Here is a 25,043-nt window from a genome sequence, read left to right on the forward strand (position 1 = left end):
CACCGTATTGGGTAAACGAACCACAATAGTAATAAACAAGTCAGGCTGCTGATTACAGCTCAGCGTTCAACACAATCAGACCCTCAATTGTAATCAACAAGCTCCAAACCCTGGGCCTCAGTACCTCCTTCTGCAACTGGATCCTCACCAGGAGACCACAGTCTGTGTGGATCAGAAATAACATCTCCTCCTTGCTGACAATCAACACTGACACACCTCAACGATGCGTGCTCAGCCCACTGCTCTACTCTCTCTACACCACGTCTGTGTGTCCAGGCTCATCTATAAACTTGCCGATGACACAACTATTGTTGGTGGAATTTCAGATGGTGACGAGGAGGAGGACAGGAGTGAGATCGATCAGCAAGTTGAGTGGTGTCACAGTAACAACCTGGATCTCAACATCATTAAGACAGAGGAATTGATTGTGGATTCAGGAAGGGGAAGTCGAGGAACACACACCAGTCCTCATCGTGGGATCAGAAGTGAAAAGTGTGAGCAAAAAAAGAAATTTGATACATACCTGTTGAATGAAGAACTTCTTCAGCAAGTTCCTCATACATTTTGTTCCCATTCACAACTCTATACCCTGCCCTTTTCCTTATAAAACTGGCAACACCACCCCTCTGCCAACTAACCTGTCAAGCCGAACGACAATATAATCCTATAGAGGAATAAAAACTTAAAATGTGCAGGTTTCCTGAATAGATATAACATCCGAAAAATCTGACAAATCAGAAGTAAACTTCTTAAAGTCTTGACCACTATAAATCAGAGTTCTCACATTTCATTGCAACATTTTAATCCTATTATGTATGTTCACGAGTAGACTGGGATACAGATATGCCACCCAACAAAAAGCTTAAAGCTTCATTTAAAGCTTCCCACAGAACACCAGTTACACCAAGATACCTTTCTGCAGCTTTCACAATAATTTTAATTTACTCAGTAGGATGGGATGCCTGAGCAGTAAAATTCACCACATCGGTTATAAACATCACAAACTTCATTTTATCCGGCAGTGAAGTATCTTTGGTGGGAGAACTGTGATGCTGGCATATCCACTGACGTCACAGTCTGTGCTCTGACTGGGAACACTTTATCCAGTTTACCTGCTCTGCTTGCTGTACTTGTCCATAACAGGCCCTTCTGCTCCTTGTGTTGTTCTGAACCAACTGAACCGGTCATTTCATGCCTTACTAAACCAATCCCTCTGCCTACACAAGGAACACATCCCTCCATTCTCCACACATTCAGGTGGTATCTAATAGACTCCATCACATCTGCCTCCACCATCACCCCTGACATTCATTCCAGACACCCGTCACTATGAGTATAATAAACAGAACTTGAAACACAAATCTCCCTTACAATTCTGAGTCAGGTTTTTAACATCTTTTGTAACTGTTTTTTTTTTAAACAGCAGCTGTGCCGAGAAAAGATGCAAATTTACACTAAATTACAAAATACATAAATAGTGCAAAAAGGACCAATGAGGTAGTTTTTTCTCTTTTCTCCTGAAGTGCATGCCCTCAGGTATTAGACATTTCCTCCACAGAGATCAAAATACGGGTTGTCCACTCTGTCTGTGCCTCTCACGTTCCTGTAAACATCTGTCAGACCTCCCTCAGCCTCAGCCGCTCCAGAGAAACTAGATCCCTAGATTGTCCATTTTCACTTTATCCAGGCAGCATCCTGTTTAGCCTCTTCCACTCACCATCCAAAACCTCCGTATTATTCCTACATTAGAATGCAATTCTCCAGATGCAACATTACTGCCTGACACTGGAACCAGTATCTGGAGTTGTGAACTCGGATTCCAAGCTCCCTCAGTAGATCAATACTGTCCAATCCCGCCCCATGAATATAACCGCAAGGGGGTAATGCTGAGCCTTTATAACACTCTAGTCAGACCACACTTGGAGTATTGTCAATAGTGTTGGGCTCCATATCTCAGAAAGGATGTGTTGTCATTGGAGAGAGTCCAAAAGAGGTTCAAAAGGATGATTTTGGGAATGAAGTGGTTAACATATTGCATTTAGCAACTTTGAGCATGTACACCCTGGAATTCTGAAGAATGCAGAGGGGATCTCATTGAAACCTGTTGAATGATGAAAGGACCAGATAAGGTGGATGTGGAGAGGATGTTTCCGATGGTGGGGCTATCAAAATCCAGAGGGCACAGCCACAAAAATGAGGGGCCACCTTTTCAAACAGAGGTAAGTTTATTCACCAGCGAGTATTGGATCTGTGGAATGCTCTGCACAGACTGCGGTAGAGGCCAAGTCTGTGGGTATATTTAAGGCGGAAGTTGATTGTTTTCTGGTCATGAGAGCCTGAATGCTTTGGTACCTTTTGCCAGACGGCAGGAGGGAGAGGAGTTTATATGAGGGGTGCAACAGACAATAGGTGCAGGAGTAGGCCATTCGGCCCTTCGAGCCAGCACTACCATTCACTATGATCATGGCTGATCATCCACAATCAGTACCCCATTCCTGCCTTCTCTCCATATCCATTGACTCCGCTATCATTAAGAGCTCTGTCTAACTCTTTCTTGAAAGCATCCAGAGAATTGGCAGGGCATTCCACAGATCCACAGCTCTCTGGGTGAAAATGTTTTTCCTCAACCCCGTTCTAAATGGCCTACCCCTTATTCTTAAACTGTGGCCCTGTTCTGTACTCCCCAACATTGGGAACATGTTTCCTGCCTCCAGTGTGTCCAATCCCTTAATAATCTTATATGTTTCAATCAGATCCCCTCTCATCCTTCTAAATTCTAGTGTATACAAGCCCAGTCGCTCCAATCTTTCAACATATGACAGTCCCGCCATACCGGGAATTAACCTTGTGAACCTACGCTGCACTCCCTCAGCAGCAAAAATGTACTTCCTCAAATTTGGAGACCAAAACTGCACACAATACTCCAGGTGTAGTCTCACCGGGGCCCTGTACAACTGCAGAAGGACCTCTTTGCTCCTATACTCAATTCCCCTTGTTATGAAGGCCAACATGCCATTAGCTTTCTTCACTGCCTGCTGTCCTGCATGCTTGCTTTCAGTGACTGGTGTACAAGAACACCCAGATCTTGTTGTACTTCCCCTTTTCCGAACTTGACAACATTCAGAACATAATCTGCCTTCCTGTTCTTGCCACCAAAGTGGATAACCTCAAATTTATCTGCATTAAACTGCATCAGCCATGCATCTGCCCACTCACCCAACCAGTCCAAGTCACCCTGCATTCTCATAACATCCTCCTCACATTTCACACTGCCACTCAGCTTTGTGTCATCTGCAAATTTGCTAATGTTACTTATAATCCCTTCATCTAAATCATTTATGTATATTGTAAATAGCTGCGGTCCCAGCACCGAGCTTTGCGGTACCCCACCAGTCACTGCCTGCCATTCTGAAAAGGACCAGTTAATCCCTACTCTATGTTTCCTGTCTGCCAACCAATTTTCTATCCATGTCAGTACCCTACCCCCAATACAATGTGCTCTAATTTTGCCCACTAATCTCCTACGTGGGACCTTATCAAAGGCTTTCTGAAAGTCCAGGTACACTACATCCACCGGCTCTCCCTTGTCCATTTTCATAGCTACACCCTCAAAAAATTCCAGAAGATTAGTCAAGTGTGATTTCCCCTTTGTAAATCCATGCTGACTCAGACCAATCCCGTTACTGCTATCCAAATGTGCTGCTATTTCATCTTTTATAATTGACTCCAGCATCTTCCCCACCACTGATGTCAGATTAACTGGTCTATAATTCCGTTTTCTGTCTCCCTCCTTTCTTAAAAAGCGCGATAACATTAGCTACCCTCCAATCCACAGGAACTGATCCTGAATCTATAGGACATTGGAAAATGATTACCAATGCGTCCATAATTTCTAGAGCCACCTCCTTAAGTACTCTGGGATGCAGACCATCGATCCTGGGGATTTATCAACCTTCAGTCCCATCAGTCTATCCAACACCATTTTCTGCCTAATGTGAATTTCCTTCAGTTCCTCCGTTACCTTAGGTCCTCTGGCCATTATTACATCTGGGAGATTGTTTGTGTCTTGCCTAGTGAAGACAGATCCAAAGTACCTGTTCAACTCGTCTGCCATTTCTTTGTTTCCATAATAAATTCACCCGTTTCTGTCTTCAAGGGCCCAACTTTGGTCAGAATTATTTGTTTCCTCATCACATATCTAAAGAAGCTCTTACCGTCCTCCTTTATATTCTTGGCTAGCTAACCTAATCTTTTCTCCCCGTTTTGCCTTTTTAGTTATCTTCTGTTGCTCTTTAAAAGTTTCCCAATCCTCTGGCTTCCCGCTCATTTTTGCTATGTTATAATTCTTCTCTTTTATTTTTATACTGTCCTTGACTTCCCTTGTCAGCCACGGTGGCCCCTTACTCCCCTTCGGATCTTTCTTCCTCTTTGGAATGAACTGACCCTGCACCTTCTGTATTATTGCCAGAAATACCTGCCACTGGTGCGTGGGGCCCCTCACAATACTGTGAGCTTTGCGGGGCAGCGTGTGGTGTCAATGTCTGTAATCAGCGGGGCCTTCTGGGAGTTGTAGTCATACTCCTCGCCTCCGCGCACGCTCCCTGCAAACACATTTTTCCTCAGCCACCACAAGCTTTGCCGGAACGGACTGACTGAGGCGACGAAGGAGAACCGCGCCCGTCCTTGTGGACGCCGAGTTCGGCGACCATCGACAACAGCGACTCGCTGAACTTCGCCATGGCCATGGAGCGGAAGAGGAGGGGCGGAACATGGGGCAGATTTCCACCAGCCTATCGTAGCGCAGACCCACCACTAACCCCTGCTTTCAGTGGCTACAGTGGATGTCGGTCAAATGAGAACTCAGACGGTGATTAGTTAATATGAACGTCAGTCAGCCTTCTGTCCTGACGCGCTTGAGTTTGGATTTACTGTATATCGGGGACTGGAAGCCGATATATTTGAATGTGTTTGGTAAAGCAAATTGGGAGAAATGTAAGTTTTTATGTGACGATGCATCAGTCTCCGAGTAACACTATTAATAATAGAAGGGCACAGGCCGTGATGAGGAAGGCGGTGATTTACTGGAATTATATTGAGATAATATTTGAAGGGATATTAAACTTGGAGATGTTTGCGATGTGGTTAAGGAAATGGGGGGATTTGAAATGATCATATTATTCCAGTGTTGATTAATGAGGGCAAAATGATTGTGACTGAAACAGGGGAGGTTGTGTTACTGGCTGGGTCATTTGCTGTCATTCAAAATCAAGACCATTTAAGTGAAGAAGTTAAACAATGTAGGGATATGTTTTTCAGTGAATAAATACCCTGATGTGTTGGAACCCAGTCATAGTATCACTGATGTAGAGTTTTCTTTGCAGAAATTTAAGAAATCTATTATTAATTCAGGTCAGGCACCCCAGGAAAGTGTGATATATGTAATTGTAATTCTCTCTTGTGAAAATATTAAATTTTTGAATTCTGTTTGGAGATCAGGCCATCTTCTTCCCTCATGCAATATGGCAGCAGTTGTGCCTGTTCTGAAACCTGGGAGATCCCCGTCTGATCCTTCTCGTTTTGGGCCTATATCGTTAATGTCTCATTCATGTAAACTGATGGAATGTATGGTAATCGAGTGCTTGAGTTATATTTTGGAAAAGAGAGGTGATATAGCATTTTATCAGAGTGGATCTTGCAAGGGCAGAAAAACATTAGATTCAGTTTTAGATTTGGAAGATGATATTAGGAAAGCACAGTTAAATAAAGATGTTGTAATAGCAGTATTATTTGCTATTGTTACCACATATGATATGTTATGGACGGAAGGACTTTTGATCAAATTTTGGAGATTAGGAATGAGGGGAGATTGCATAATTTATCTGAGTTTTTTATTTGGACGGACTGTGCAGGAATGGGTGGGCACATGATATGAAATTATATGATTAAATTCTTGAGGAATAGTCTGTCATAAGTTTTCCAGACATGCGGATGGATAAAAAACTGACATGGAAGCACCCTATCAGTAAAATAATTTATATGTGTGGCGATCCTAGGGTGCAACAGGAAAATCTTTGTTGATTTTCTATATTTGTTTAATTCAATCTGTTCTTGATTCTGGCTATGTGGCTTAAGGATCAGCTTCATCTTCAACTTTATTCTGTTTGGGTGTGATACCAGCACAGGCTTTAAGATTGTGTTGTGGTGCAGAAAGGTCGTCTCCTGTTTCGGCTTTACTGGTTGAACTGGGACAATTGTCCTCACAATGACAGAGGGTGAAGTTGCTGTTAACATACTGGATTAATTTGAGAGGTAAAGAAATATCATCATGTTAAAGGTGTGCTAGAGGACTGTTGGGAACATCACAAGAAGAATGTTTTTAGTTTTGGGTGGCTGGGTTCTTATCAAGCTGGGAATATGGGTGTATTGGATGATACAACATGTCCCACTGTAGCTTCCTCTGTAGCACCACCTTGTTTTTTCAATGACTTCAGTTGATTTTAGGTAACACAATAGGATTATGTTCTGCCTGAGAGTCTGCTGGTTCATCGGTATATTAATGAAAGTAGTTATCATACGGTAACCAATTTTATAGATGGATGAAATGATAATTTAACTGGGAATGTTGGTGTGGCTGTTTTCTTTCTTTGTGTCTGAATTGCAGGTAATGATAAAGAAATGACTTACCAGCCACTAATCAGTAAACGAAGCATAATTCATTGTCATCCTTTTAGGCTTACAGTGGGTGGAAGAAATTGGTCCGTGCAAATTTGTAATTTCTTCAGAATCCTTTTCGGTTTTGATAAGACTTAAAACAGGTTATTCTAGCAGTAGGTCAGATTTGCCTTTAGAAACTCATCAAACAGTATTTCATATACAAGGTTTGGTTCATATGTCTACACATTATGGATCCTGCACAGCGCACTGTTAAGGGAAATGATCAGGCTGACTGTTTAGCAAAAACACCTGTTAAAAGTTCAGCTGTGGAAATCAACCTTCCACTTAGCAAATCAGAAGCTAAGGGTTAAGAATTAGTGGCTTATGGCAAGACTTGTAAGATAATGGACACAAGGACAGACACCTTTACAGAATACATAAACCTGTTGGGTTTATAGAAGAAGGCCTGAAAACAAGAAGGGGGAAGGAATTATATTGACAGAACTTGGAATTGTCCACACTATGCTTAATTATACCTTGTATCTAATTGCAAAACTTCATTCTGTGTCATGTACATTTTGACATTATGAAACTGTTAAACACATACTATTTCAGCCTGAAGCGTATCAGGCTGAAAGATCAATTGCAGTCTCAGTATGAACTTTGGGGGCCAGATGGGAGTGACGTTAAGCTAATTCACAGCATTTACTGGGAAAAGGCATGTAATAATGGTAATGTCACAATTGTAATGAGGGATTTCAATATGCAAGGGGATTGGGAAAATCAGGTTGGTGTCAGATCACAAGAGAGGGAACTTGTTGAATGCCTACGAGATGGCTTTTCAGAGCAGCTTGTGCTTGGACCGACTTGGGGAAAGGTCACCCTTCATTGGGTGTTGTACAATAACCCTGACCTTATTCAGGAGCTTAAAGTAAAGGAACCCATCAGAGGCAGTGATCATAATATAATTGAATTCATACTGCAATTTCATAGGGAGAAGCTTAAGTCACATGTATCAGTCTCACAATGGAATAAAGGGAATTACAGAGGCATGAGAGAGGTGAATTGGCGGAGGATACTGGTGGGAGGACGGTGAGCAGAGGTGGCTGAAGTATCTGGGAATAGCTCACAAGGTGCAGGATAGACATGTCCCACAGAAGAAGTTCTCAAGTGGCAGGGGTAGGCACCCGTGGCTGACAAGGGAAGTTAGGGACTGTTTAAAACCTGAGGAAATGTCATATAAGGTAGCACAAGTGAGTGGGATGCTGGATTATTGGATTCTTTGAAAATCCAAAAAAAGGCAACTAACAAGCAATAAGAACGTTAAAGATGAAATATGAGGCAAATGAGCCAATAATAAAATAAAGCTGGACACTCAGAGTTTTTTTTCCCAGTTAAATAAGGAGTGAAACGGAGACGAGAGTTGCCATTGGACGACTGGAAAATGATGCTGATGGGGGACGAAGAAATGGCAAATGAACTTAATGAATACTTTGCAACAATCTTCACTGTGGAAGACACAACAGGATTGAGTGACTTTGCTGTTACAAAGGAAAAAGTGCTGGACAAACTCAAAGGTCTTAAGGTGGATGAGTCATCTGGACCAGATGGACTACATCCCAGAGTCCTCAGGGATGTTGAAGAGATAATGGATGCATTGGTCACGATCTTTCAAGAATCACTTGATCCTGGCATGGTCCAGGAGGACTGGAAAATAGAAAATTGCACATTTCAGAAGGGAGAAAGGCAAAAGAAAGGAAATTATAGGCCAGTTAACCGAACCGCAGTAGTTGGGATAGTATTGTAGTCTTTTTTTGAGGAGGAGTTTTCAAGGTATTTGGAGACTGATGATAAAATAAGTCAATGTCAGTATGATTTCTGTGAAAGAAAACCGGGCCTAACAAACCTTTAGAGGTCTTTGAGGAAGTGAAGAGGAGGGTGGACAAATGAGAGGCAGTGGATATCATTTACTTGGATTTTCAGAAGGCCTTTGATAAGGTAGCACACACGAGGCTGCTGAACACAATAAAATCCTATGGCATTACAGGAAAGATACTGGCATGGACAGAGGAATGGCTGACAGGCAGGAGGCAGCGAGTGGGAATAAATAGGGCTTTTTCAGGTTGGCTGCCAGTGACTAGTGGTGTTCCTCAGGGGTCAGTGTTGGGACTGCCACGTTGTTTGTCAGTGATTTAGATAATGTAATTGGTGGCTTTGTGGCAAAGTTTGTGGATGATGCAAAGAAAGGTGCAGGGGTAGGTAGTGCTGAGGAAGCAATACGATTACAGCAGGACTTGGACAAATTGGAAGAAGTGTTAAAAACATGGCAGATTGAATACAGTGTTGGGAAATATATGATCATGCATTTTGATCCAAGGAATAATATTACTCAGTATTATTTAACTAGACAGAAAATTCACAGGTGCCAGGGACTTAGGAGTTCTCCTGCAAGAGTCCCAGAAGGTTATTTCATATTTTGAGTCTGTGATAAAGAAGGGAAATGCAATGCTGGCTTTTCTCTGAAGGGGAATAGAATATTTAAGCAAGGAAATAATGCTGAGCATTTATAAGACACAAGTTAGGCTGTACTTGGAGTTTAATCAACGTTTTGGGTCCCATATCTTAGAGAGGAAAGGGGAGTCTCATTGAAACCTACCGAGTGTTGAACGGACTAGATAGAGTGGATGTGGAGAGGTTGTTTCATGTGGTGGGGATACCCAGACTAGAGGACACAGTCTCAACATTGAGGGGACCTTGTGAACAGAGGTCAGGAGGAATATTTTTAGCCAGAGAGTAGTGACCCTGTGGAATACTCTATCACAGACTGCGGTGGAGGTCAAGGCTGTGGGTATATTTAAGGCGGAGGTTGATCATTTCCTGATCGATCAGGCCATCAAAATACATGGAGAGAAGGCAGGTGTATGGGGTTGAGTGGGATCCGGGATCAGCCATGATGGAATGGCGGGGCGGAGTCGATGGGCTGAACGGTCTAATTCTGCTCCTGTGTGTTATGGTCTGACCAAGATTCACCCTGACCCCCCTCCCCCAGTCAGCACCGCCCCCACTTGTCCCATTTAACCTGTCTCAGTGAAGGTGGACTTTAGGACCCGGGGGAGCTCAGGACCCGCCGCCCCGCGGCTGCTGCTGAATCTGCGGTGTTTCTGTTCCGTTGTCGGATGCGGTGAACGAGTTAAAATTAACGGATCGATAATTCTCATCTCGTGTTTATTTCACTCTCCGCACATTTATATTTACAGGGACTTTACTCCTGACACCGGTCCCAGGACCCGACCCGATTACAGACCCGGAGCGGAACCGGAGCAGATTCTCAGCCACTGGTTTACATTCCGAGGCCAGAAGAGAGGATAAAGTTTCCCCGTGAATTTATTCCCAGTGAAGGTGTGGAGATGGGACTTGGTCTCCGCGTTGTAAAATGAAACTGTCCCGGACTGGTAACTGAGATAAACTCCCACCCTCCCGGGGATGGGACCGGCAGGGAGACGGGGCCCAGGGGAGGGGAACACGTCACAATTCCGATGTAACACGTCACCATCCCGCCCGATGACCCAGAATCCGGTCTCCGGTCTCAGTCTGACCCATCCCTTCCTGTCCACAGACTCTGCGGCAACTCCCAGACACCAGAACCGATTCCCCGTCACCTCCACCTCCCAGTAATGTCTCCCCGATGTGAATCCCTCCGATCCCAGCACACAAGCCCAGACTGTGAATCTCTTCCCGGTGTCAGGGAGATTCTTCAGGGTCCGGGTCCATCTCACACTCTTCCGATCCTCAGACACCTCGAGACACGGATTCGCCGTTTCCACATCCAGGGTGACAGAGACTGTGGGGAGAAGCAGAGAATTAGAGAGTCCCCGGGGATCGGGGGGAGACTGGGGCAGCGCTGCCCCGGGGATCGGGGGGAGACTCGGTCAGCGCGGCCCCGGGGACCAGTGGAAAGGCCGCTAGGCCTCAGGCGCGGTCGGATGGCCGACAGGAACCTTTCCCGAGGTTTGAAAACGAAAGCGGATGGACAACTAAAGTCTCCCCAAGGGTTTCCGCTGGACGGAGAGCAGAGATTTCCCGATCAAACAGACACAAAATGCTGGAGGAACCGAGCGGGTCAGGCAGGAGGTGTGGAGAGAGATGGACAGTCTACATTTCAGGTCGACATCTTCCCTCATGAACGGAAATACATAGGGGAGATAAACAGCAGAAACTAGAGCGGGATAGGGATGGATTAAGATGGGCAGGGGCTGGGTGACTGGATTATCAGGAGGTCACAGAGTTTCTTCGGCCCAACTTGTTCGTGCCGAGCAGCTTCCTTTAATGAGCTAGTCCCATTTGTCCATTATTCCTTTCACCTTTCTTATCCACGTACCTGCCAAGATCTATTTTAAAACATTCTCCCTGTACCCATCTCTACAGTTGACCAAGGGCCCCCTGTAAACAGAGATAACCCTCTTCCCCTTCCACTTTATCTTTTCCGTTACTGATTTTTCACCTGGAGCCTACCAGCCTTCTGCTTCCCACCCGCCCCCCCCCCACCTTCTTTATTGGGCCTCTGCCCCTTCCCTCTACATCCTGACGAAAGGTTTCGGCCTGAAACGTGAACCGATCTTTTCCACGGATGCTGCCCGACCTGCTGAGTTCCTCCAGTATGTTGTGAGTGTTGCTTTAACTCTCTTCCCTGTCCACTGTACCATGAATTTTAGTGTCACCCATAAACCTACTAATTATGTCACCTACATTATCATCCAAATCATTAGTATGATTGACAAACAACCGCGGCCCCAGCACCGACCTCTGCAGGTCACAGGCCTCCAGTCCTCTGTGTTTAAGAGACACTTGGACAGACACTTCAATAGGCAAGGCACAGAAGGAGACTGACCTAATGCTGGCCAATGCGATGAATGTAGATGGGTAAATAGGTCAGCACAGAGGTGATGGGTCGAAGGGCACATTTCAATGCTGTACGGCGATGGCTCTGTGAACTGAATGGATAAGAACCCCCAAACCCCTTCCCCCGACGGGTGCTGAGAATTCCAAACAGACAGTGACCCCTGACCCTTGACTCCTCAGACAGGGAAACATCCTGGCTGCATCCTTGCTGCCAGTTGACTCCTGAAAGAATTTTGTGCTTCCCTGAGATCTCGTCTCATTCTTCTGAACAGGGAACAGGGAACAGAGAACATAGAACAGTACAGCACAGGAACAGGCCCTTCATTCAATGTTAACATTCATTTGTGAGTGGGGAGTGTGAAGGTTCGAGACAGTAAAGGGAGTGATAACAGGAACCAGTAGGGGAGAGATGAATGGCAGATTGAACCAGAGCCAGGTGAGGGAGGGATGCAAAGCCTGTGGGCAAACTGTGTGCATAGATGTAACGAGTAGCTGGAGGGGGACAAAGATGGAGATGAGGATCCATTTGTCCCCTTTCCCACAACCCCATCACCCGCAGCCCCTCATTAGGACAGGGGAAGTATTTGCAGGGACCCTTAAACAACACGGGTTCTGATGCAGGGTTTCATCCCAAACTGTCAACTCCAGTCTTTGTTGTTCTGCAATTATCACTGCTTGTGTCCCCTTCCAATCTACTTTGCCCAGCAACTCCCTCAAGCCTCTGCAACTAACTTTACTCCTCTCTGACTCATCTCCCTTTCCATCTCATGATACATCTGACTTTATCACCCTGTCAAACTCTGGCGTGAATTCTATCATTTTATGATCACTGCTTCCTAACAATTCTTTTACCTTAAGCTCGCAAATCATATCTGGTTCATTATAAAAATCCCACTCCAGAATTGCCTTTCTCCCATCGGGCTCAACCACAATCTGTTCTAAAAAGCCATCTTGGGGGCATTCTACAAATTTCCTCTCCTGGAATGCAGCACAACATGATTTTCCCAATCTACATGCTGTTGAATCCCCCCATTCCGACCTTCACCGTGCCCTTTTTCCATCTCCTGGTGTGATTTGTATCCCATTTCGACCCTGGCTACTATGTAGAGGTCTGTATATAATTACCATCAGGGTCTTTTTACCCTTGCAGTTTTTTAACTCTACCCACAATGACTCAACATCTTCCAATCGTATGTCACCTCTCTCTAAGGATTTCATTTCACTTTTTGCCAACAGACCCTCCCCATCCCCTCTGCCTACCTGCCTGTCCTTTGAATACAAGGTGTATCCTTGGATGTTGGGCTTCAACCAGCATCTCCTTTCAGCCACAACTCAGTGACGTCAACAACGTTGTACCTGCCAATCTCTACCTGTGCTACAACATCATCTACCTTATTCCGTATACTGGAGCATTCAAATATAACACCTTCAGTCCTGTATTCATCAGCCTATTCGACACTGTCCACAGGAACTTAAGCAAGGTCTTTGATGTCAATTACAGACCACACTGGGGGTATTGTCTGCATTTCCGCTTCCCTGAATATGAGGAAAAATAGAAACATAGAAAACCTACAGCAAAATACAGGCCCTTCGGCCCACAAAGCTGTGCTGAACATGCCCCTACCTTAGAACTACCTAGGCTTTACCCATGGCCCTCTATTTTTCTTATCTCCATGTAGCCATTCAAGAGTCTCTCAAAAGACCCTGTCGTTTCCGCCTGCACCACCACTGCTGGCAGCCCATTCCGCGCACTCACCACTCTCTGCGTGAAAAAAACTTGGACAGGTACATAGATAGGAAATGGTTAGAGGGATATGGGCAAACACACACAAACGGGACATGCTCAGGAAGACATCTCAGTCTTGCAGATGGATGAAGTGGGCCGTTGGTTAAACATCCATCAAACCCTCCCAGATCATCATCCTGAGCAATCTCACCCTGGAGTCTGTCTGTGAACTGTTGATGTGACGTCACATCAGAGGGCAGCTCAATGCCTCAGAAAGACTGGGTAAGGAGCACAGATTTCATTCCTAAATGGGAATTTGTGCCTGTCTCTTTGACCGTGTGTCACACTCTGATATTATGTGTGTGTTTATGTGTTGATTGTGGTAAATATCAGTGTGTTTGTGTGTACACATTGAGGGAGAGTGTGCACATTGAAATATTTGTATGTCACTGTGTGTCATCACATGTCTGGTGTGTGCTGACAATGTGTGACAAGTGTGAGTTGTTTAAATAAGTAAATTACCGTGTCTGAAGAGAATAGTTTCCAGGTTACTGAGGGAAATAACAACGTACATTGCTGAGACTCTGACTACAATCTGCCAATTCCTCTTGTGTATGTGTGTGGGGGAGTTTTGCCAGGCCGGTTATGCTGTGTGTGCTTCTCCCGAAATGAAATCTTGAAAAATGTCAATGCTGGTTGGTGTGTCTGGGCTCATTCTCACAATGCTTCAATGTAGTGGTTTGATAACCATAAGACCATAAGATATAGGAGCAGAATTAGGCCATTTGGCCCATCGAGTCTGCTCCACCATTCAATCATGGCTGATCCTGTTTCTCTCCTCCTCAACCCCACTCCCCGGCCATCTCCCCACAACGTTTGATACTGTGTTCAAACTCTGTTTCTAAATAGACACGCCTTTATCGTGAGGCTGTGCCCTCTTGTCCTAGACTCCCCCACCATGGGAAACATCCTTTCCACATCTTCTCTGTCTTGGCCTTTCAACATTCAAAAGGTTAAAATGAGATTCCCCCCTCATCTTTCTAAATTCCAGTGAGTACAGGCACTGAGCTATCAAATATTCCTCATATGATAACCCTTTCATTCCCGGAACCATCCTTGTGAACCTCCTCTGAACACTCAACTATACCAGCACATCTTTTCTTAGATGAGGAGCCTAAAACTGTTCACAATACTCAGGGTGAGGCCTCACCAGTGCCTTATAAACCCTCAGCATCACATCCCTGCTCTTGTATTCTAAACCCCTTGAACTGAAACAATGGATTTACCTTTCCCACAAATGACTCTACCTGCAAGTTAACCTTCAGGGTGTTCTGCAGAAGGACCCCCAGGTCCATTTCCATCTCAGATTTTTGGATTTTCTCCCCATTTAAAATAATCTGCATATTATGTCTACTACCAAAGTACATGACCATGAATTTTCCAGCATTGTATATCCTACCAACCAGCCAATGCTCTGACCATACCAATAACATTTCTGTAATACCGTGGGCTCTTAACTTGGTAAGCAGCCTCATGTGTTCAACCTTGTCAAAGGCCTTCTGAAAGTCCAAATATACAACATGCACTACAACCCCTTTATCTACCCTACGTGTAATCTCCTCAAAGAATTCCAACAGGTTTGCCAGGCAAAATATTCCCTAAAGGAAGCCATGCTGACTTTTCCTATCTTGTCCAGTGTCACCTAGTATTCCATAACCTCATAATTAACAATTGACACTAATGTCTTCCCAACCACAGAGGTGAGGCTAACTGGTCTATAATTTCCTTTCTGTTGCGTTCCTCCTTACTTATAGAGTTGAGTGACATTTACAGTTTTCCAGTCCTCTTGCACCACACCAGAGCCCAATGATTTTTGAAAGATCATTTCAAATACCTCCACAATGTCTACCGTTACCTCTTTCAGAACACTAGGGTGCAGTTCATCTGGTCTGAGTGACTTATGTCCCTTTTTGAGCACCTTCTCCCTTGTAACAGTAACTGCACTCACTTCTCTTCCCTCGCACTCTTCAACATCTGGCACAGTGCTACTGTCTTCCACAATGAAGACTGATGCAAAATACTCATTTAGTTCATCTGCCATCTCTTTGTGCCTCGTTATTATATCTTCAACCTTATTTTCTAGTGGTCCTATATCCACTCTCATCTCTATTTTATTTTTTACAATACTTGAAAAACAATATGATATTGTTTGCTCACTTGTTTTACAAAGACAGGTGTGTAAAAAGGGCCCGAAGGATCATTGGAGACCCGAGTCACCCCAACCACAAACTGTGCTGGTTGCTACCGTCTGGGGAATGTACCGTAGCATAAAAACCCCAACAGAGTCCAGGGACAATTTCTTCCACCAGGCCATCAGCCTGCTTACCTCATGCTGAGGTAACTGTATTTCTACGTTATATTGACAACCATGTTATACATGTAGTTTATCAGGAAGAGAAGAAGAAGAAAGCCCTTAACTCCGAGTGGAGTCATCGGGATGCTGTCATGATGGCGTTTTTTAAGCCGGCTTTCTTATTCTTATGAGGCCGCGTTGCTAGCTCGACGCTCAACCCAGCACGGACACTGTAAATGGCACATTGAGACGGAGACATAACGTAAAGAATTTTACTGCTCGTTCATATGAAGAATGCAAGTAACAGTCAGTTCAATTCAATTTAATATTTCATTTTTCTCCTCTCAATCATTCTTTCAGTTCCTCTCTGTAGGTATTTAAAAGCTTCCCAATTCTCTGTCTCCTATTAATTTTTACTTTGTTGTGTGCCCACTCTTCTGCATTTACATTAGCTTGTCTTCACTTGTCAGCCATTTTGCCATTTGAGTATTTATTGATTTTTGGAATACATCTATCCTTCACCTTCCTCATTTTGCCAGAAACTGACACCATTTCTGACAAATATACTTTGGCCAACTCCTTTCTCAGACCACTGTATTTATTTTATCCTCTGATTACTACAACGTCAAACATTACTTTCTGCTGATCAAATTTCAGGTTGAACTCAGTCATCTTGTGAGCATTCTCTCCTAAGGGTTCGTTTACCTAATCACCTCTGGTTCAATACATAACACCCAATCCAGTAGAGCTGTTCCCTGAGTAGGCTCAACGACAAACTGCTCGATAAAACATCACACAGCATTCAACAAATTCACTCTCTTGAGATCCATTACCAACCGGATTTTCCCAATTGACCTGCATGTTGAAATCTCCCATGACTATTGTAACATTGTCTGTTTCATTGGCCTTCTCTATTTCCAGTTGTAATCTGTGGTCCACATCCAGCTAGTGTTGGGATCCTGTATGTGACTGCCATCAGTGTCATTTTTACTTTTGCTGTTCCTTAACTCAAACCACAAGGATTCAATATCTTCCAATCCTATGTCACATCTTTCTACCGATTTACCAGGAGAGCCATGCCACCCCATCACCCTCCCTTCCTATACCACCGATACATTGTGTAACCTTGGACATTCAGCTCCCAACTACAACCATCCTTCAGCCACGATTCAGTGATGGCTACAACACCATACCTGACAATCTGTAATAGTGCAACAAGATCATTCACCTTATTTCTCATACTCCATGCATTGAGATATAACACTTTGTGTAGTGTATCTGCTACCCATTTTATTCTGCATCCCTGATGCACTGATACTCACCCTGCTGGCTGCAATTTTGTCCTTGTATCTGTCCGCCCTATCTGACAGTCTGACTGCATGATATCTTTGCATTTTTACTATCAGTCCTATCGCTTCATTCGTTCCCAACCACCCCCCCCACCCCACAACCAAATTACAGACAATTCTCACTTCAAATTGGAACTTAATTAAACAAGGAGAAATGAATTTTGTAAGTTTTACCTCGATTAACGGCATCAAGTGTTTCTCTCAGCACTGTGTTTAACAAATAGGGGTAATCGAATTTTTCAAACGGTTGGGCCTCATCTGTCACTGACAATTCCTGGACATCGTCATTAATCCTGTAAATATTAAACTACTTGTTATAAACTGCCAGTTTGAACTATACCGATTTTCAATAAAGAGTATGTCCTACCTCCTGTTCCGACGAGCTTCCTCCTGAAATAAATCAAACATAAATCTGATTAGACTTGGACTTACTGTCCACATCATGAATTTCATCCAAGTCATGACAAGGTGTTGAAAATTCCCACTCCCACGGTAACTCACAAACACAACCAATACAGAACCACCGGTTAAATTACAGGGAAAGTTCCTGAATGTCAGACCATTATTAAGAGGATGAAACTTACAGAGAAGACAGGACAGGTTGTGTATTTTCATCTGGATAGACATTAGGGTGATAAGATGTAGGAATTTAAGATCAATGATGGATTTAATTGTGTGCAGGGGTGAGGGATGTACCTCTATTTATGGGAAGAATTGTGGAAGATGAAGTTCAGATGGATTTTAATAAATCCCAGAAGAAATTTAGTGAAGAGGAACTCGCTACCACAGGAGTGGTTGAAGCGGAACAGCAGAGATTGAATGTAATAGGAAAACTGTATTGTATCATTTCTTAATGTATGCATTACTAAATGAAAATGAAAGAGGACTACGTGTCTTCATAATCTAAAAAAAAACTGGATAAACACGTGAGGGACCATGGAGTTCAGGGCACTGTTGCTGAGTGTGAGAACAGAATTCTGAAACAGGGAAATTGTTAGAGGATGACGGACCGAATGGCCTGTTTATGATGGAGACCGGATGAGATGTACCCCAGGCCACTGTGGGCAGGTGAGGGAGAAGATTGCTGAGCCTCTGGCGATGATCTTTGCATCATCAATGGGGACGGCAGATGTTCCGGAGGATTGGAGGATTACAGATGCTGTTCCCTTATTCAAGAAAGGTAGTAGAGATAGCCCAGAAAATTATAGACCAGTGAGTCAACTTCAGTGGTTGGTAATTTGATGGAGAAGATCCTGAGAGGCAGGATTTGTCAAAGGCAGGTCGTGCCTTACGACCCTGATTGAATTTTTTGAGGATGTGACAAAACATATTGATGAAGGTAGAACAGTAGATGTAGTGTATATGGATTTCAGCAAGGGATCCAATGGGACATTGATTTGTGCAACCAGAATTGGCTTGCCCACAGAAGGCAAAGAGTGGTTGTAGACACGTCATATTCTGCATGGAGGTCGGTGACCAGTGGTGTGCCTCAGAAATCTGTTCTGTGACCCCTTCTCTTTGTGATTTTTATAAATGACCTAGATGAGGAAATGGAGGGTTGGGTTAGTAAATTTGCTGATGACACAAAGGTTCGGGGTGTTGTGGATAGTGTGGAGGTCTGTCAGAGTTTACAGCGTGACAGCGATAGGATGCAAATCTGGACTGAGAAGTGGCAGTTTGGAGTTCAAACCCGATAATGGTGAAATATGATGGCAGACTTTGGTATTAATGGTAAAACTCTTGGCAGTGTGGAGGATCAGAGGGATCCTGGGGTCCAAGTCCATAGGACACTCAAATCTGCTACACAAGTTGACACTGTGGTTAAGAAGGGATTCGGTGCATTGACCTTCATCAACCACGGGACTGAGTTTAGGAGCCGAGAGGTAATCTCACAGCTATGTAAGAGCCTGTTCAGACCCCACGTGGAGTGCTGTGCTCAGTTCTGGTCGCCTCACGACTGGAAGGATGTGGAAACCATAGAAGGGGTGCAGAGGAGATTTACAAAGATGTTGCCTGGATTGGGGAGCATGCCTTATGAGAATAGGTTGAGTGAACTCGGCCTTTTCTCCTTGGAGCGATGGAGGATGAGGGGTAACCTGATAGAGCTGTATAAGATGATGAGAGGCCTTGATCGGAGTCAGAGGCTTTTTTCCCAGGGCTGAAATGGCTAGCACAAGAGGACACAGTTTTAAGGTGCTTGGAAGTATGTACAGAGGAGATGTCAGGGGTAATATTTTTACGTAGAGAGTGCTGAATGTGTGGAATGGGCTGCCGACAGCGGTACTGGATGCCAGTACGATGGGGTCTTGTAAGAGACTCCTGGATAGGCACATGGAGCTCAGAAAGTTAGAGGGCTATGGGTAAACCTAGGTAATTCCTAAAGTAAGGACATGTTGGACTGAAGGGCCTGTATTGTGCTGTAGGTTTTCAATGTTTATATTTCTACGTTTCTAATGTGAAACTTATGTGAAAAGATAAAGAAACAGTGAAAGTTTCCCTAACCTGATGGAAACCAGATATAGAGGATAAGTCTGATGTGTGGGTCACATTCTATGTTTTCACGGATTGACAGAGAGACCCTTACACCCACCACACCAAACACACTCACAGCCTGTGACTGGAACTGGGTGCTAATGGGAGATTTAGAGGATATTTAACGTGATAAGTAAGGACACAATCAGCAGCTCTGTGTTATGATCAGAATAAATTATTTCAGAGAAGTCTGCATTCTGTCCTGGATGTACAGAAGTTGTGGAAGTCCAGTTTTGGGACAACAACAACCCTGAATAGATGCATCAATTGTCCAGTGAAAAACAGTTTACTGCCATTTATTAATGCTGTGTGTAGGAGCGACACATCTGTCTTCTGTCTTTGATAGCCCTGTCTGCATTGTTTTCTGTGTTACGTGATTGTTATAGTAACTAGTCACGTGTGTGGGGACCTGGTAATATGAAGGGAATAAGTTACGTATCCATGCTTTGTCCTGGGCAGTTTTGAGCTGAGGACGGAAGATATCTTGTTGTTTGTTGACAGCTTCGTTGCTGATTAATTTATGATTAATTACACTGAAGTTTCATTGCCTCATGATCGTATCTTGCAGATAAAGGGTCGAATACCTGTCTTCGACATTTTGGAACGTCGTTATTGGAGCGACTGGAGGACTCGTCATACAATCATAACAATCTGTGTGACGTCACCAGCAGCAGCAATTGGTTTGTTAGAATTGGCCGCTGTGCTGTGTTTATTTCAAATATACCTCTGTTCATTTAGTGCCCTTTGACAGAAACAAATTGAAATAAAATCCCTCACCTTGAGAAAAATCACACTGTCTTTTTGATCCATCTGTTTCTCTAACGTAGAGATTTCCTCCTGAATAAGCCTTATATGCTTCTGAATCTTACGAAGATTTTTCTCCATTGGATTGAGAATCCTCTTCTCTTCTTCCTTGAGATCCCTGAGTAAACTCTGCTCTTTCTCAGTGATAATCTGGTGCAGTTCAGCAAACTGGGATGTGAAGCGGGACTGAAGGCTGTGTGACTGTTCCTGTCGAATGAAAGGTGAAGATGAATTTACTGTATTGCTATGTGTATTTCCTTATGACATTAAGGAGACCATTCGGTCCATTAATGTCCATGCTAGCTCTGAAACATTCCCATCAACCCCATTCACTTACGTTTTTCTGAAACCAATTCTCCCCATTGACCAATTAACTCCCACCCGATTCACATACACCCTCCCCCACCTTCACAGGGTTAATTGTATTTAACCATTCATGCAGTATGTCCATGGAATGTGTCTGAAACTGTCGTGGTCACAGGGAGAACATGCAAACTCCACACAGACAGCACCAGAGGTCAGGATCGAACCCAGGTCACTGGAGCTGCGATACTCTGCTATTCTGCATTAAAGGGAGCAAAACTTTACAGTAATATCAGAAATTCCGCTCAGGAAGCCTCACCCGAACTCCGGAAATCTTCTCTTTCTGTTGCTGTTCCTTTTTCTGGAAGTCTGATTTCTTTTTTGTGAGAGAGTGTAAGGAAGATTTTAGCTGATCCTGGAAGTCAGAGAGAGAGAAGGAAAAAGTAAAAAAAAATGGATCAAAAAGAAATAGGCGATCAAACCCGATCATCACACACAAAATGCCGGAGGAACTCAGTGAGTCAGGCAGCATCTACCAGGGGAAATAAACAGTCGACGTTTCGGGATGTGACCCTTCATTAGGACTGGCAGGAATGGGGCAGAAGCCAGAATAAAACGGTTGGGGATGAGAACCAGCTGACAGGCGACGGGTGCGACAACGTGAGGGGGAACGTGGGGGAGGTGATGAAGTGAGAAGCTGAGAGGGGACAGGTGGAAGAGGAAAGGAACTGGAGAAGAAGGAATCTAATACGAGAGGACAATCGACCATGGAAGAAACTGGAGGAACTGGGGCTGTTTGGGGTCCCGAATGGTGACGAGCGAGGAGGTTAGGAGTCAGGTGTAGCACTTGTCCCGCTTCCAGGTGTCAGGGCCAGGAGGGAGATCAGTGGGGAGGAGTGAATGGATAAGGGCGATACAGTCCGGGGAGCGATTCCTACAGAGAGCGGAGAGTTGTCGGGTGTGGGATGGGCTGTGGGACGGATAGATGGTAGAATCCCGTTGGAGATGGCGAAAGTTGCAGAGAATGATGTGTTGGTTACGGAGGCTCGTGTGATGGCATGTAGGAGAAAGGAAATGCGTTAAGTATTAAATTAACGTTAGTTTTTACCATGTAGATTTTAACAGCTTCTTTAATCGGCTTGAAGCGGTGCTCTCTGTGTTCTTCCGCAACTGCGCAGATCACACAGATCAGTGTCTTGTCCGTTTCACAAAACAGCTTCAGTTCTTCCTCATGTTCCGCGCACTGAAGTTTACTTTCCTTCCCTTTCCGATTTAGGTTTAGATTTCGAGCTTTTTCAGCCAGATTTGCTAAGGCCCGATTGGCCCTGAGGGTGCGGTCAGCAAACACCTCTCGACATTCCGGGCAGGAGTTTCTCTCCTCCCTTTCCCAACACCGTGTGATACAAGAACGACAGAAGTTGTGTCCACACTCCAGTGACACCGGATCGGTGAAGAAATCCAGACAGATGGGACAAATTACCTCCTCGGTCCAACTCTCGGCCGGTGCTTTCGAAGCCATGTTAACTCCCGGCACTTCCTGATTCAGAACGCTTCCGCTTTCGGGGAGCTGCCGATCCCCTGCAGTACCGCGATTGTCCACTACACGCGCTGCAGACTCATGGGTGAACATGGTTTTGCTGGATGTGTTCAGTGGAAATTCTGGCCATTTCTATGTTTAGTGTGGATCAAAAACACATTAAACAGGCAACAGATAAGAAAACGTGGCCATGGACTGTCTAAGCCCGGCTACGAGCGGAGAAGGGTTGGCTATATGGATAGCAACCCCATCTCGTAAAAACCTCGTGCGACAAAAATGTCAGCTAAATCTCCAAAGGCCCCATCGCTGCGATCCGGAGGACCTTCACCTGGAAGGCGATTGACGTCCTGTGATCATCCTCGGATCGAGGATGAGGAGAAATTTCCCCACCCACAGTGCGGTGAATATTTGGAGTATTCTCCACAAGTTTTCTAAATTAAAAGGGCTGCTGCTGGCGGCCTGTGCCCCAGTGGGCGTGATGGGCTGAAAAAGAAGCTGAACAGAAATTAAGCCGGAGAGAAGAGCCTGGTTCAGTCTGAGGCAGGGCTCAGGGGGGAGTTCCAAAGACATGAGAGACTGCAGATGCTGGAATCTCTGGTGAGAAACATGATACTGGAGGAACTGAGCGGGTCAGGCAGGATCGAAAGAGAGAAATGTACAATCGACTTTCCGGGTCGAGATCCTTCACCTGGGCTGTCTCAGCCCGAAATATCGATTGCCCATTTCCCTCCACAGATGCTGCCTGACCCGTTGAGTTCCTCCAGCAGCTCGTTTTTTCTAAATCTTTCTCCAGGTCTAAAGAGAGTCAGAGTGGAGTGTAAAACGGTGGATTTGTGAACAGTGACAATAACTATTAAATTAGTTCATGCCAGGAGAGTGGGAATGTGGAGAGAATATTGTGCTGTGCAGTGGTGATGACCGACCTGTGGCTGCAGGAAAAAGCACAGCACTGGACATTCTACGTCACAGGGGGGGAAATGCTATTTTTTTTTGGCGAGGTCCTGATTTCAACAGCCCTTCGTGTGAAAAACTTCGTGACTGAACCCATGTCAGTCCCGTCTCCAACAGAAGCCCAGTCTCCCTCACTCTGGACACAGATCAGATGCTGATACTTCTTTGTGTCAAAGTAAGCTTTATATAAAATATTCAGCATGATAAAACGTGCAATGCCTTTCCCCAAAGAATTTACATTTGTCGTCTGTGCCGTGTTTAGTGTTTTACATTCGTTAAAACCGATAGGACTGTTGTCGCGCATGTGCCCCCCGCCCCCCGGGATGTTCCACTCCTACAATAACTGGGAGGCTTCCTCAGCCGACCCGGCCCCTCCCGGTCCAGTACTAGAGGATTTCTATAGTTTCAATGGTGTCCCTGCAGCCTGGAATGTGCCAGTCGGCAGCATTCCTCCACGACAGGGATTCCCCAACTCTTTTATGCCAAGGACCAATTCCATTAACCTTGGACCCTAGGGTGGGAACCCCTGCTCTCCGGACATCTCGATATGATGACAGACCAACAATTTCCTGGCGTCTTTCACCGAGTTGATGATCTTCCAGCAGCACTTGATGTCCGTTTTCCTGTGCGTCCTGGGAACAGCCCGAGGATCAGTGATCCTTCTGCCACGCAGCTGCTGTGACACAGGCCCTTGCATCTTTCTCCACATATCTTCACCAGCCCACAGTCCGCAAAGAGGTGAGTGACCGTCTCGTCTCCACTGCAGTAATCTCGGGGCTGCGCGCTATGGGAGTGATCTCCGGGCATACAGCAAGGATCAGACTGGGAAGGCCCCTCTCGCCCCCAGCCAGGTAAGGTCTTGCTGCCTGTTGGTGAGATCTGGTGAGGAGGCATTCTGCCAGATGGTCTGGACTGTCTGCTTAGCGAACCACTCCACTATGTCCATCCAGTTCTTCTCCTGCAGTAACTGCAAGACATTCCGTGCTGACCACTGTCTGATGGTCTTGTGGTCAAAGCTGCTGGTCTGAAAGAACTGTAACCAACTTCATTACCACAAGCAACCAACAAACAACAAACAACCCCCCCCCCCTCCCACTTTCAAATCTCTTACAAACTCTTCCATAAGTTAGTCCTGACGAAGGGTCTCGGCCTGAAACGTCGACTGTACCGCTTCCTAGAGATGCTGCCTGGCCTGCTGCGTTCACCAGCAACTTTGATGTGTGTTGCTTTCATTATCACAAGGATCACATGGAGAAGCTTCCTGACTGAGACAGACACAGTCTCACAGGGTAGGGGCAGGAATGACGTTTCTCCTGGCTGGGCAGTGGAACCGGGGATCACAGACTCAAAATCCGAGGTCACCTCAGCAGGAATGAGATGAGGATAAATTTCCCCGCCCACAGTGCGGTGAATGTTTTGTGTTTTCTAAATTAAAAAGACATATTTAGGGGTTCGGCGATGATGGATGGGAACTTTGAAGGAAAGTGGCGCTGAGGTCAAGGATCAGCCATTTCTAATTGAGGGGCAGAACAGCGCAAGGGGCCGAACGGCAACGCCTGCTCCTGTTTCTTATTTTCTAAAGCACGAGTTTACCTTTGCGCCTTGTTCTCCCTTGGCTTTCAGCCTGTCGGATTGCGCAGGAGAGCGGTGAGAGCTCCGGAGATCCATCGGCAGCCGCTGCGGTTATTTCACCTCTTGTTATTTATCGCTATTTCTCCATATTTGCATTTGTACCGTTTGTTACCTTCAGCACTCTGGCTGATCTTTCACTGCTTCTGTTAAGGTTACTATTGTTTACTTTTTCTGAGTATGTCCGCAGGAAAATGCTTCTCGGGGTTGTATGTGGTGATTTATCTAAACTCTGATAATAAAATTTACTTTGAACTTTGAGTTTCGGGGAACTTCCATTGATTCTGTGAACAAACTGTGACTGAC

The 25,043-nt window shown here is 45.0% G+C and overlaps 1 protein-coding gene across 1 annotated transcript; it reads right to left on the minus strand.

Annotated features, from left to right (window-relative positions):
* Nucleotides 1-9,862: 9,862 nt before the first annotated feature.
* LOC140185268 (E3 ubiquitin-protein ligase TRIM39-like) lies at nucleotides 9,863-24,900 on the minus strand. Its single transcript, XM_072238659.1, has 7 exons — nucleotides 24,702-24,900; nucleotides 21,729-22,289; nucleotides 20,940-21,035; nucleotides 20,291-20,524; nucleotides 17,349-17,371; nucleotides 17,156-17,274; nucleotides 9,863-10,495 (listed from the first exon to the last, which is right to left on the minus strand). Exons 1-7 carry the CDS (start codon nucleotides 24,774-24,776, stop codon nucleotides 9,951-9,953), a joined length of 1,653 nt encoding a protein of 550 aa, XP_072094760.1. The 5' UTR covers nucleotides 24,777-24,900; the 3' UTR covers nucleotides 9,863-9,950.
* Nucleotides 24,901-25,043: the final 143 nt, after the last annotated feature.

This window comes from Mobula birostris, chromosome 20, assembly GCF_030028105.1.
Source record: "Mobula birostris isolate sMobBir1 chromosome 20, sMobBir1.hap1, whole genome shotgun sequence".
NCBI classification, from domain to species: Eukaryota; Metazoa; Chordata; class Chondrichthyes; order Myliobatiformes; family Myliobatidae; genus Mobula; species Mobula birostris.